The sequence below is a fragment of the Salvelinus alpinus genome, chromosome 29 (genome assembly GCF_045679555.1).
Source record: "Salvelinus alpinus chromosome 29, SLU_Salpinus.1, whole genome shotgun sequence".
NCBI lineage: Eukaryota > Metazoa > Chordata > Actinopteri > Salmoniformes > Salmonidae > Salvelinus > Salvelinus alpinus.
Window position 1 is genome coordinate 8,474,057 of NC_092114.1, and position 15,000 is coordinate 8,489,056.

At 46.4% G+C, this 15,000-nt stretch overlaps 1 protein-coding gene across 1 annotated transcript in view; it reads left to right on the top strand.

The window, feature by feature from the left end:
* Positions 1-15,000, top strand: part of LOC139558863 (adhesion G protein-coupled receptor B2-like) — a 635,752-nt gene that overhangs the window by 500,437 nt on the left and 120,315 nt on the right. Inside the window, exons 20-22 of the mRNA XM_071374380.1 lie at positions 1,078-1,147; positions 1,445-1,511; positions 7,909-7,994. Coding sequence (XP_071230481.1) covers positions 1,078-1,147; positions 1,445-1,511; positions 7,909-7,994 — 223 coding nt within the window. The remainder of the gene's footprint in view (positions 1-1,077; positions 1,148-1,444; positions 1,512-7,908; positions 7,995-15,000) is intronic.

Below are 15,000 nucleotides of genomic sequence, written 5' to 3' on the forward strand. Positions count from 1 at the left end.
AGGGAACAGGGAGGAGGGAGGGAATGGAGGGAACAGGGAGGAGGGAGGGAATGGGGGAACAGGGAGGAGGGAGGGAATGGAGGGAACAGGGAGGAGGGAGGGAATGGGGGAACAGGGAGGAGGGAGGGAATGGGGGAACAGGGAGGAGGGAGGAGTGAGGGAACAGGGAGGAGGGAGGGAATGGAGGGAACAGGGAGGAGGGAGGGAATGGGGGAACAGGGAGGAGGGAGGAGTGAGGGAACAGGGAGGAGGGAGGGAATGGAGGGAACAGGGAGGAGGGAGGGAATGGGGGAACAGGGAGGAGGGAGGAGTGAGGGAACAGGGAGGAGGGAGGGAATGGAGGGAACAGGGAGGAGGGAGGGAATGGAGGGAACAGGGAGGAGGGAGGGAATGGGGGAACAGGGAGGAGGGAGGGAATGGGGGAACAGGGAGGAGGGAGGGAACAGGGAAGAGGGAGGGAAGGTCAATAACCCAAAGAAGAACACTGCAGCACAGAAGAGAATCCTCTTGTCGTATGGTGAGATGAAAACAGCAGCCACTGGATAGGGACCCTACGGAGTACACTAACCAAGGCTGTATTACCCGTGGTGGTGAACTCTGATCCATACTAGGTCTACTTCTACCGCCTCGGGTTAACCCTGATATAAGTCATAGATACATTAATTAACCAAGAGAGAGAATAGAGGAGGAAAATGTTCAGTCTACAGTCATAAGCTAGTCAGCTAACGGTTGTGAAATAGCACACTGTGTGGCTATATTGTCAAGGGGATGTGTCTGTTCTCTTGCTGTTATATAATCCTCTCTCTCTGTCACTTGTCTTTCTCTCATTTCTCTCTATTCTAAAAGTATCTCCCCTCTCTCTCTCTCTCTCTCTCTCTCTCTCTCTCTCTCTCTCTCTCTCTCTCTCTCTCTCTCTCTCTCTCTCTCTCTCTCTCTCTCTCTCTCTCTCTCTCTCTCTCTCTCTCTCTCTCTCTCTCTCTCTCTCTCTCTCTCTCTCTCTCTCTCTCTCTCTCTCTCTCTCTCTCTCTCTCTCTCTCTCTCTCTCTCTCTCTCTCTCTCTCTCTCTCTCTCTCTCAGGTCTCCCAGCCCTGGTGGTTGCTGTGTCAGTAGGTTTCACTAGAGCCAGAGGTTACGGTACACCCAGCTAGTGAGTACACATTTTCACCTTTAACCTTTCACCCTTCATGTGTTTTTGCAGTGCACTTAGGGCCATTTGTATGAAGTGATTTCACAAACGAAGAAATGTTTATGTTTTACTGTGTGGTTTTGAATCCCCTACATAAAGTATTTGGAAAGAACCCCCTGAAGAGAAATAGAAAAGGATCTCATACATAGGAACTAGTCATTGGGAAAATGAAACACAGAACAAAGTGCATTTTACAGAAGTTGTACATTATTGTTAATAACTTCCTGTCTTTTCCTCTCTTTTCTTCTCTTCTTTTAGTTGCTGGCTGTCCTTGGAAGGCGGGCTTCTCTACGCATTTGTCGGACCTGCAGCTGTCATCGTATTGGTGGGTACCTTTTATCCCTATTGTCATTGGTAAGTCTGGATGTCTGTCGACAGGCATTGACCCGACTCTGAATTTATAATCCTTTCCATTATCTATTTCTTCTGCCTGTCACACAGGTCAGATAGGGGTGAGGAATAAACACTGTTTAGATGACCCCAGATGGTTGATATATGGTGCTTTCAAGACAACAGGGAACTCAGAAAAAAACAAGGTCAAATCATGATGTCAGTCATCTTCAGGTTGGAAATTCAGAGCTCTAGAAAGATGCCCGACTTTCAGACTTGGAATTTTGAGTTGGATGACCGTTCAAAGCTATTTTCCCAGTCGTATTGAGAGTTCCAAGTGGTCTTGAATGCAATGACGTCGGAAGTCAGAGATGTCCTCGTTCCCAGTGGTCTTGAATGCAATGACGTCGGAAGTCAGAGATTTCCTCGTTCCCAGTGGTCTTGAATGCAATGACGTCGGAAGTCAGACATTTCCTCGTTCCCAGTGGTCTTGAATGCAATGACGTCGGAAGTCAGAGATTTCCTCGTTCCCAGTTGTTTTGAGAGTTTCCAGTGGTCTTGAATGCAATGGAGTCGGAAGTCAGAGATGTCCTCGTTCCCAGTGGTCTTGAACGCGGCATTAGCAACTTGTTTACTGCTCCAGATCCTAACCATTACTCGAAGACAGCAGGAAGATAAATACGACAAAGTGAATCATTTAATACTTTATTTGCCACTAGCGGTTTCTTTCAGAGTAACCTGTGTCTAGTGATGTAAATCAATCAAATTCAATCAATTGTATTCATAAAGCTCTTTTTACATCAGCTGATGTCACAAAGTGCTATACAGAAACCCAGCCTAAAACGCCTAACAGCAAGCAATGCAGATGTAGCTAGGGAAAACTCCCTAGAGTACTTAAGTAAAGTACTATTGAAGTCGTTTTTGGGGGTATCTGTATGTTACTTTACTTTAGTATTTATCTTTTTACCAACTTTCACTTCTCTATATTCCAAACTAAAATAGTGTAATTTTTACTCCATGCATTTTTCCTGACACCCAAAAGTACTCATTACATGGCTAGGAAAAACTCCCTAGATTACTTAATTGAAAATACTTTAAAGTACTAAAGTCGTTTTTGGGGGCATCTGTACTTCACTTTACTGTTTATATATTTTTTTGCCAACTTTTACTTCACTACATTCCTAAAGAAAATAATGTACTTTTTAATCAATACATTTTTCATGACACCCAAAAGTACTGATTACATTTTGACAGGAAAATTGTCAAATTCACGCGCTTATCATGTCACGACTTCTTACGAAGTCGATGCCTCTCCTTGTTCGGGCGGTGTTCGGCGGTCGACGTCGCCGGTCTTCTAGCCATCGCTGATCCATTTTTCATTTTCCATTTGTGTTGTCTTGTTTTCCCACACACCTGGTTCTCATTTCCCTCATTATGTGTTGTGTATTTAACCCTCTGTTTCCCCCATGGCTTTGTGTGTGATTGTTTATTGTTAGGTCAGTACGTTTCCGGCAGTTTTTTTCCGGGTGCTGTTTTTTCTTGTGTTTTGTGGCAACAGTTATTTGTTTGCACATTGGGATTGTTACTTTGTGCTATTGCCTTAAGTAAAGTGTGTTGTTCATTCATCTCTGCTCTCCTGCGCCTGACTTCATGCACCAGCTACAACCACCACCTGACATATCAGGAGAACATCCCTGGTCGTCCCTAGTGCCTCTGATCTGGTGGACTCACTAAACACAAATGATTCATCTGTAAATAGCAATTCCATTTACTTTTGATACTTAAGTATATTTAAAACCAAATACTTTTTGACTTTTACTCAAGTAGTATTTTACTGGGTGACTTTCACTTTTACTTCAGTCATTTTCTATTATGGTATCTTTACTATTACTGATGTATGACAATTGATTAATTTTCCCACCACTGCCAGTGTCAGACAACAATGGCAGCGAACATTGACAGAGAAACCCTTCTCTAACCTGGTACTTGGAACCTTCAACCTTTTCAATTGTCATTACTGTAAAGCAGGGATCATTGAAAGGATGGTCAGGGGCCCGGAATGTAATTACAAATTATTAGTAGACTGCAAATTGACCACAAAAAGCCCAAACAGATATAATATTTGACAAAAAAATTATAATTTCAAACCTTGCTTACATTTGTATACAATTACAAATATCTCTTTATTATGCGTGGGAATACTCACTTGAAGCTGATTTGCTGGTGTTTTTACAGTCGTTTATGTCCAATAATAATAATAATAACAAAAGTAAAAGCATGAGTTCACTTCATTAGGCATATTTACCAGAGTCAACCTCAATTGTTTTAATATACAGTGGGGAGAACAAGTATTTGAAACACTGCCGATTTTGCGGGTTTTCCTACTTACAAAGCATGTAGAGGTCTGTAATTTTTATCATAGGTACACTTCAACTGCGAGAGACAGAATCTAAAATAAAATTCCAGAAAATCACATTGTATGATTTTTAAGTAATTAATTTGCATTTTATTGCATGACATAAGTATTTGATACATCCGAAAAGCAGAACTTAATATTTGATACCGAAACCTTTGTTTGCAATTACAGAGATCATACGTTTCCTGTAGTTCTTGACCAGGTTTGCACACACTGCAGCAGGGATTTTGGCCCACTCCTCCATACAGACCTTTTGTCTGTCTCTCACAGTTGAAGTGTACCTATGATACAAAAGTACAGACCTCTACATGCTTTGTAAGTAGGAAAACCTGCAAAATCGGCAGTGTATCAAATACTTGTTCTCCCCACTATAGGTGGAAAGGTGGTCTTTGGATGCAAGAGTCCTCTTGGTCATATTTATAAAACTATTAGTTCTCCTAGATATTTTGTTGCAAAGCCTTTATTAAAAAGCATGTAGCACCATTCTACTTCTCCGAGAGATAGAGCGCCAGCGTAAGAATGTTTCTGTGGCTTTGTTAATAATGTAAACGCAGCAAAAGAAAGAAACATCCCTTTTTCAGGACCTTGTCTTTCAAATATAATTTGAAACAATCCAAATAACTTCATGGATCTTCATTGTAAAGGGTTTAAACCCTGTTTCCCATGCTTGTTCAACGAACCATAAACAATTAATGAACATGCACCTGTGGAACAGTCGTTAAGACATGAACGTGCCTTAGGCATGCTGCAAGGAGAAATGAGGACTGCAGATGTGGCCAGGGCAATAAATTGCAACGTCTGTGAGATGCCTAAGACAGTGCTACAGGGAGACAGGATGGACAGCTGATTGTCCTCGCAGTGGTAGACTACGTGTAACAACACCTGCACAGGATCGGTACATCCAAACATCACACCTGCGGGACAGGTACAGGATGGCAACAACAACTGCCCAAGTTACACCAGGAACGCACAATCCCTCCATCAGTGCTCAGACTGTCCGCAATAGGCTGAGAGAGGCTGGACTGAGGGCTTGTAGGCCTGTTGTTAGGCAGGTCCTCACCAGACATCACCGGCAACAACGTCGCCTATAGGCACAAACCCACCATCGCTGGACCAGACAGGACTGGCAAAAAGTGCTCTTCACTGACAAGTCGCGGTTTTGTCTCACCAGGGGTGATGGTCGGATTCGCGTTTGTCGTCAAAGGAATGAGCGTTACATCGAGGCCTGTACTCAGGAGAGGTGGAGGGTCCGTCATGGTCTGGGGCGGTGTGTCACAGCATCACCGGACTGAACTTGTCATTGCAGGCAATCTCAATGCTGTGCATTACAGGGAAGACATTATCCTCCCTCATGTGGTACCCTTCCTGCAGGCTCATCCTGACATGACCCTCCAGCATGACAATGCCACCAGCCATACTGCTTGTTCTGTGCGTGATTTCCTGCAAGACAGGAATGTCAGTGTTCTGCCATGGCCAGCGAAGAGCCCGGATCTTAATCCCATTGAGCACGTCTGGTACCTGTTGGATCGGAGGGTGAGGGCTAGGGCCCTTCCCCCCAGAAATGACCGGGAACTTGCAGGTGCCCTGGTGGAAGAGTGGGGTAACATCTCACAGCAATAACTGGCAAATCTGGTGCAGTCCATGAAGAGGAGATGCACTGCAGTACTTAATGCAGCTGGTGGCCACACCAGATACTGACTGTTACTTTTGATTTTAACCCCCCCCCCCCCCTTTGTTCAGGGACAAATTATTCAATTTCTGTTAGTCACATGTCTGTGGAACTTGTTCAGTTTATGTCTCAGTTGTTGAATCTTGTTATGTTTATACAAATATTTATACATGTTAAGTTTGCTGAAAATAAACGCAGTTGACAGTGAGAGGACTTTTCTTTTTCTGCTGAGTTTATATCACTACTGTATGGCTGTCTGTAGAATTACTGACTGTATCCAGTGTGAATCCCTGTGTCAATACACACACATTCTCAATAATCCAGATACGTGTGTGTGTGTGTGTGTGTGTGTGTGTGTGTGTGTGTGTGTGTGTGTGTGTGTGTGTGTGTGTGTGTGTGTGTGTGTGTGTGTGTGTGTGTGTGTGTGTGTGTGTGTGTGTGTGTGTGTGTGTGTGTGTGTGTGTGTGTGTGTGTGTGTGTGTGTGTGTGTGTGTGTGTTTGTGTCCCTGCTCCCCTCATGTTGTGTTTGGAGAGCCCCCTCAGACAAACAGATGTAATTGAGACGAGGTAGATCAGAGTAACACAGGCCTCCTCAGGATGACCGTCTAATTAATGAAAAAAATTATGAATCTAGCCTTCGGCAAATAACGGAGCTGGAGACCGCTGTCTCCCAGGGCAACGAGGTCGTACATGACGGGAATGTCAACAGGAAGGAAAGACGCAGGTTAAAGCATCGAACAACATGGAAGACAGATTTATGGTGGGAAATGAAAGATCAATGGTGTGCTCAGTGCAGTAGACATGAAGATTACTACGGACAGGAAGTCAATGAAAAAGAAACATTGCAGTTGTATCAATACACTAAAGTGCTCAGTGGAATAGAGACAAACGTTTGTATGGAAAAACACTGTATGTGGTGTAACGCTCGTCAGAAGGAGACCGAGGTGCAGGGTGGTACGTGTTCATGATTCTTTATTAAAAAACAAAAACAAAACAAAACAACAAAAGAGCAACGAACGTAACGTCTTGAAGGCTCACCAGAGCCAACAAAAACAACATCCCACAACCTAAAGTGGCAAAACAGGCTGCCTAAGTATGATTCCCAATCAGAGACAACGATAGACAGCTGTCCCTGATTGAGAACCATACCCAGCCAAAACATAGAAACACAAATCATAGAAATAAAGAACATAGAATGCCCACCCAAATCACACCCTGACCAAACCAAATAGAGACATAAAAAGGCTCTCTAAGGTCAGGGCTTGACATGTGGTGGAAATAGACTGAGGTCCAGGAGTAATGATCACTGATCTGGACTATGTTCCAGTGGACTCCTATTATTTTCTCATGGTGAAGAAACAAGCTTTCTATGGCAGTCTGTGGGAGTAGACAGACACTCTTAAAGAGAGTGGAGAGATTGTAGAGGGATTGGGAGGGCTACTTTAGAGTCAGGTGAGAAAGAAAGAGAGAAGGGTAGAGGGAAGGAAAGAAGGTTAGAGGAAAGGAGAGAAGGGTAGAGGGTAGGAGAGAAGAGTAAAGGAAAGGAGAGAAGGGTAGAGGGAAGGAAAGAAGGTTAGAGGAAAGGAGAGAAGGGTAGAGGGTAGGATAGAAGGGTAAAGGAAAGGAGAGAAGGGTAGAGGGAAGGAGAGAAGGGTAGAGGGAAGGAGAGAAGGGTAGAGGAAAGGAGAGTTAAGGGAGAAGGGAGGGAGAGAAGGGTGGAGGGAAGGAGAGAAAGGAGAAGGGAGGGAAAGAGAATGGGAGGTGGGGGAGAAAGCGTTAGAGAGAAAGAGGAAAAGAAGGAGGGAGAGAAGGGAGGGAGAGGTGGGAGAGGAGAGCGCAAACGGGGTCAGGATGAAGAGGGACGTGTCACTGGCGTGGAAAATCTTTAACATGGGCAGGATTCCCCAATGGAAAAGCACTCATGACGAAGCTTGGCTGGGGTGTGTGTGTGTGCGCGCGCATGCGTAATCTGTGTGTGTGTGCGCGCGCACATCGGTGTGTGTGTGTGTGTAATGTGTACCAGTGGGTCAGGGATCAAAGTTGTAAGGACACTTAGTAGAACTCAGTCCTAAAGGGCGCACGGTCGGGACAGAGGGGGTTAGACTCGGGATCTGCTCACTTCAACTATACCACCCCTTGACACACACACACACCACACGTACACTCATAACCCTGTCCACCATAGCCACATTCCATTTTAGACTGTTCAGTCTGGGAATTGAAGGGATTATAGTTGGCAGAGTCTTGTCTCAGATCTTAACGCTTAACCTGAATCTCTCTCTCTCTGTCTCTCTCTATCCCTTTCAGATGAACATGCTGATCGGTATTGTGGTCTTCAACAAGCTCATGTCTCGAGATGGCATCTCTGACAAGTCTAAAAAGCAGAGAGCTGGGTAGGTAGACTAGACTTAGAGCTGTAGAACCAGAACTGTTTGCCTGTCTGTCTCACGCTAACATACATCATGCATGGACCATCCAGTAGGGCTGTTGTGGTGACCGTATTACCGCCACACCGGAAGTGAGTCATGACCGCAGTAAAATTCCACGTGACCGCTGGGTCACGGTAATCTCCTCTTTGGCACTCTGGACATGGTTGGTAGTACCCAACTCACTAATGACCATCAGGTCCTAATGGCCTGGTACTCAGGGCTCTATTGTCCCTCTATCAGGTCCTAACGGTCTGGTACTCAGGGCTCTATTGTCCCTCCATCAGGCCCTAATGGTCTGGTACGCAGGACTCTATTGTCCCTCCATCAGGTCCTAATGGCCTGGCACTCAGGGCTCTATTGTCCCTCCATCAGATCCTAATGGTCTGGTACTCAGGGCTCTATTGTCCCTCCATCAGGTCCTAATGGCCTGGTACTCAAGGTTCTAGTGTCCCTCCATCAGATCCTAATGGTCTGGTACTCAGGGCTCTATTGTCCCTCCATCAGGTCCTAATGGCCTGGTACTCAGGGCTCTATTGTCCCTCCATCAGATCCTAATGGTCTGGTACTCAGGGTTCTATTGTCCCTCCATCAGATCCTAATGGTCTGGTACTCAGGGTTCTATTGTCCCTCTAACCACTCTGACATCAGTGCAAATGAAATTGAAAATAACATAGTCACCCTTTGCCTTAAAACATGTTACTATCGATGTTCCCGAACAGATTTCACTTGTTTTCCCAAAATAAGCACTGGGTAGCTGCAGAGGAACAGGATTGGAGAGCCCATGGCATACAGAGTTTGGGGAGAATATCACCTGTCACGCAGCGAGAGCATGCCCCTCAAACAGTGGTTGATGCATGTGGGTGAATTAAGTGTTCTTATATTTCTCAGCTGCTCATATTAAGTACAGCTCCGCTGTAAAAACAAAGTAGTCTACCAGGCATCATTGAAAAACGGACCGGCGGGAAAGTGCGTAGCCTCCATGTCTTTTTTTCCCTGCCCCCCCCCCCTGATTTTACATGTTAGTAAAGACAAGATTACATTTTGAATAGTCTGATGTGTGAACATACTTGATGAGAGAACAGCTGTGCATCCCGAGGGAAGGAACAGTGCACAAGCTTTTTTTACTACTTTCTCAAATCAATAGGCTCTAGTCACATCATGCCGCCCATATACGTTCTCATTTCTAAGACGTTAAGGTTTGTATCATTCACAACTAAAGTTGCCAAACACCTCTAAATCTAGTATATAGGACCTGTTTCAAATGATCACTTTCACGCTCAACACTTCCCTCGCTCCGAAACGAGAAAAACATCCTTTCTATTTTATTGTGTTAAAAGTGTATCTTCAAATCAAATCAAATCAAATGTTATTTGTCACATGCGCCGAATACAACAGGTATAGATAGACCTTACCGTGAAATGCTTACTTACAAGCTCTTAACCAACAATGCAGTTCAAGAAATAGAGTTAAGAAATTATTTACTAAATAACTAATGTAAAAAATCAAATCAAAGTAACACAAGAAAATTACATAACAGAAACGAAGCTATATAAAGGGGGTACCGGTACCGAGTCAATGTGCAGAGGTACAAGTCAGTCGAGGTAATTTGTACATGTAGGTAGGAGTAAAGTGACTATGCAGAGATAATAAACAGAGAGTAGCAGCAGTGTAAAACAAAGGGGGGAGAGGTCAATGTAAATAGTCCGGGTGGCCATTGTCACACTCGTCGTACGAACTGGAAATATACTCAGACCAACGTGCAGCGTGATTTGGGTTCCACATGTTTAATAAAGGAAACTCACAAAAACAATAAACAGCAAACGAAACGTGAAGCTCAAGCAGTGCTCACAGGCAACTACACAGAAACAAGATCCCACAAAAACCAGTGAGGAAATGGCTGCCTAAATATGATCCCCAACCAGGCCAACATAGAAATAAATGCACTAGATCACCCACCCTAGTCAACCTAACCAAAATAGAGAATAAAAAGGCTCTCTATGGTCAGGGCTGGGCACCGGCGCCGAAGAAGGCTCCGGCCATGGAGCTGAGTTGACCGCCGTGCCTGGACTGGGAACCGGTGCAGAGGAAGACTCCTGCCATGGAGCGGGACTGGACGCCGTGCCTGGACTGGACATCGGCGCAGAGGAAGGCTCCTGCCATGGAGCTGGAGGTTCCGGACCGTGGACCGTCTCAGGAGGTTCCGGACCGTGGACCGTCTCAGGAGGTTCCGGACCGTGGACCGTCTCAGGAGGTTCCGGACCGTGGACCGTCTCAGGAGGTTCCGGACCGTGGACCGTCTCAGGAGGTTCCGGACCGTGGACGTCTCAGGAGGTTCCGGACCGTGGACGTCTCAGGAGGTTCCGGACCGTGGACCGTCGTTGGAGGTTCAGGACCGTGGACTGTTGTTGGAGGTTCCGGACTGTGAAACGTCGCCGGAAGCTCTGGACTGGGAACTGTCGCCGGAAACTCTGGACTGCGAACTGTCGCCGGAAGCTCTGGACTGGGAACTATCGCCGGAAGCTCTGGACTGGGAACTGTCGCCGGAAGCTTTGGACTGGGGATCGTCGCAGGAAGCCTGGTGCTTGGGACCGGCACTGGTGGTACCGGACTGGTGACACGCACCTCAAGGCGAGCGCGAGGAGCAGGCACAGGACGTACCGGACTGGGGACATGCACTTCAGGGAGAGTGCAAGGAGGAGGCACAGGACGTACTGGGCTGTGGAGGCGCACTGGAGACCTGGTGCGTAGAACTGGCACAGATTGTAGCGGAACAATGACACACTTCGCACAGCGAGTGCGGGGAGCTAGCAAAGGACATACTGGGCTGTGGAGACGCACTGGAGACCTGGTGCATAGAACCGGCACAGATTGTACCGGAACAATGACACACTTGGCACGGTGAGTGCGGGGAACTGGCACAGGAAGTACTGGGCTGTGTATGTGCACTGGAGACCTGGTGCGTAGAACCGGCACAAGTTGTACCGGAACGGTGACACACACTTCAGGGCGAGTGCGTGGAGGAAACACAGGACGTACCGGACTGGGGAGGCGCACTGGAGGCCAGATATGTGAAACTGGTGCAGATGACACTGGACTGGTGTCACGCTCCTCAGCACGCCCGCTCTGCAGCACTCTCATCGCCACCACCTCTCTCCGGAATCTTTTGTCGAGTTCTTCCTTCGACTCCCTGACGGTCTCTGGCTCATTCCTCGGCTCCGCCGACTACCCCGTGTTTTCCCCCGCCCCCCCCCAAAAAAAATTTGGGCTGTCTTTTGGGCTTACTCTGTGGCCGCGAACCCCGGCGTTGTCGCTGTCCTCCCTTCTCTCCCTGCGTCTTCTCCTCCTTTATCTCCTCCCAAGCCCAGGATACCTTCTCTTCCTGGGCACGCTGCTTGGTCCTGTTGTGGTGGTATCTTCTGTCACGCTCGTCGTTCCACATGTTTAGTAAAGGAAACTCACAAAAACAATAAACAGCAAATTAAACGTGAAGGTCAAGCAGTGCTCACAGGCAACTACACAGAAACAAGATCCCACAAAAACCGGTGGGGAAATGGCTGCCTAAATATGATCCCCAATCAGAGACAACTATAAACAGCTGCCTCTGATTGGGAACCATACCAGGCCAACATAGAAATAAATGCACTAGATCACCCACCCTAGTCACACCCCGACCTAACCAAAATAGAGAATAAAAATGCTCTCTATGGTCAGGGCGTGATAGCCATTTGATTCATTGTTCAGCAGTCTTATGGCTTGGGGGTAGAAGCTGTTAAGGAGCCTTTTGGACCTAAACTTGGCGCTCCGGTACCGCTTGTCATGCGGAAACAGAGAGAACAGTTGTGGGTGACTGGAGTCTTTGACAATTTTTTGGGCCTTCCTCTGACACCGCCTAGTATATAAGTCCTGGATGGCAGGAAGCTTGGCCCCAGTGATGTACTTGGCCGTACGCACTACCCTATGTAGCGCCATACGGTCAGGTGGTGATGCAACCAGTCAGGATGCTCTCGATGGTGCAGCTGTAGAACCTTTTGAGGATCTGGGGACACATGCCAAATCTTTTCAGTCTCCTGAGGGAGAAAATATGTTGTTGTGCCCTCTTCACAACTGTATTGGTGTGTTTGGACCATGATAGTTTGTTGGTGATTTAGACACCAAAGAACTTGAATCTCTCTACCTGCTCCACTTCAGCCTCGTCAATGAGAATGGGGGCCTGTTCGGCCCTCCTTTTCCTGTAGTCCATGATCATCTCCTTTGTCTTGGTCACATTGAAGGAGAGGTTGGTGTCCTGGCACCACACTGCCAAGTCTCTGACCTCCTCCCTATAGGCTGTCTCAATGTTGTCGGTGATCAGGCCTACCACTGCTGTTTCGTCGGCAAACTTAATGATGGTGTTGGAGTCGTGTTTGGTCACGCAGTCCTGGGTGAACAGGGAGTACAGGAGACAACTAAGCACGCACCCCTGAGGGGCCCCAGGGTTGAGGATCAGCGTGGCAGATGTGTTGTTGCCTACCCTTACCACCTGGGGGCGGCCCGTCAGGAAGTCCAGGATCAAGCTAAATGAACAAGCTTACGGCCTATGGCATACAGTATATGATAGCCAGATAACATACAGTAGGCTAACTCATATTCTGTTATTCTGAAATACATTTTCTTTATAACATGTTTTGTTTGTTGTTGACCTGACATAAAAATCTAATGGATTTTTTATGATGGTGAATATTAAATTGATTTATTAGACCTTTTTAAATGTAGACGTTCCAAAAGCATCAGCAGTTTATATGTGGAGGCCTGGAGATGCTAAATGTGTTTATGTTCATTAACGGTCAATTACCGTGACACCAGCAGTCTTTTGCCTGATAATATCCAGCTGACAAAATTTCATGACCGCCACAGCCCCACTCACAGCAACAGACACCATTCATGGACCATCTACTCACAGCAACAGACACCATTCATGGACCATCTACTCACAGCAACAGACACCATTCATGGGCCATCTACTCACACCAACAGACACCATTCATGGACCATCTACACACAGCAACAGACACCATTCATGGACCATCTACTCACACCAACAGACACCATTCATGGACCATCTACTCACAGCAACAGACACCATTCATGGACCATCTACTCACAGCAACAGACACCATTCATTGCCCATCTACTCACAGCAACAGACACCATTCATGGACCATCTACTCACACCAACAGACACCATTCATGGACCATCTACTCACAGCAACAGACACCATTCATGGACCATCTACTCACAGCAACAGACACCATTCATTGCCCATCTACTCACAGCAACAGACACCATTCATGGACCATCTACTCACAGCAACAGACACCATTCATTGCCCATCTACTCACAGCAACAGACACCATTCATGGACCATCTACTCACACCAACAGACACCATTCATGGACCATCTACTCACAGCAACAGACACCATTCATGGACCATCTACTCACAGCAACAGACACCATTCATTGCCCATCTACTCACAGCAACAGACACCATTCATGGACCATCTACTCACACCAACAGACACCATTCATTGCCCATCTACTCACAGCAACAGACACCATTCATGGACTATCTACTCACACCAACAGACACCATTCATGGACCATCTACTCACAGCAACAGACACCATTCATGGACCATCTACTCACAGCAACAGACACCATTCATGGACCATCTACTCACACCAACAGACACCATTCATGGACCATCTACTCACAGCAACAGACACCATTCATGGACCATCTACTCACAGCAACAGACACCATTCATTGCCCATCTACTCACAGCAACAGACACCATTCATGGACCATCTACTCACACCAACAGACACCATTCATGGACCATCTACTCACAGCAACAGACACCATTCATGGACCATCTACTCACAGCAACAGACACCATTCATGGACCATCTACTCACACCAACAGACACCATTCATTGCCCATCTACTCACAGCAACAGACACCATTCATGGACCATCTACTCACAGCAACAGACACCATTCATTGCCCATCTACTCACAGCAACAGACACCATTCATGGACCATCTACTCACAGCAACAGACACCATTCATTGCCCATCTACTCACAGCAACAGACACCATTCATGGACCATCTACTTAAACATTTTTTAGTGTGTTTTTATTATTTTTTTAGTTGTTTTTATTTCACCTTTATTCAGTAAAGAACAAATTCTTATTTTACGATGACGGCCTACCCCGGCCAAACCCTCCCCTAACCCAGACGACTCTGGGCCAATTGTGTGCCGCCCTATGGGACCCCCGATCATGGCCGGTGGTGATACAGCCCGGGAACGAACCAGGGTCTGTAGTGACGCCTCTAGCACTGAGTTGCAGTGCCTTAGACTGCTGCTCCACTCTGGAGCAAAATGATGTGGTTGTTCCAGCCATAGTTGTTCTAGTGATTCTATGTCTATATGGATCCAGGCTTTTTACGCTTAGAAGAGATCTGATGGAGAAAGAGACACACACGTACGCTTGTATGCCTTGAACTCTCTTTCAAATAACCCTGAACAATAACCCTGAACAATAACCCTGAACAATAACCCTGAACCATAACCCTGAACAATAACCCTGAACAATAACCGTGAACAATAATCCTGAACAATAACCCTGAACAATAACCCTGAACAATAACCCTGAACAATAACCCTGAACAATAACCCTGAACAATAACCCTGAACAATAACCCTAAACATACACAAACACCGATAGGCAGCAGCTGCATCCATTGAACTCTCCACATATGTTAATGAGCGAGTGAAGAGGCTTTTTACAACAGGGGCAGACGACCCTTCGTGACCTCTTCTTGGATCTAGACCAAGGCCTTGTGTTCCACTGTACAGACACTCCCACACATGTCTCCATGCACCATGCATTGTAGAGACTCCAACGTCAACGGGTGTCAACGTC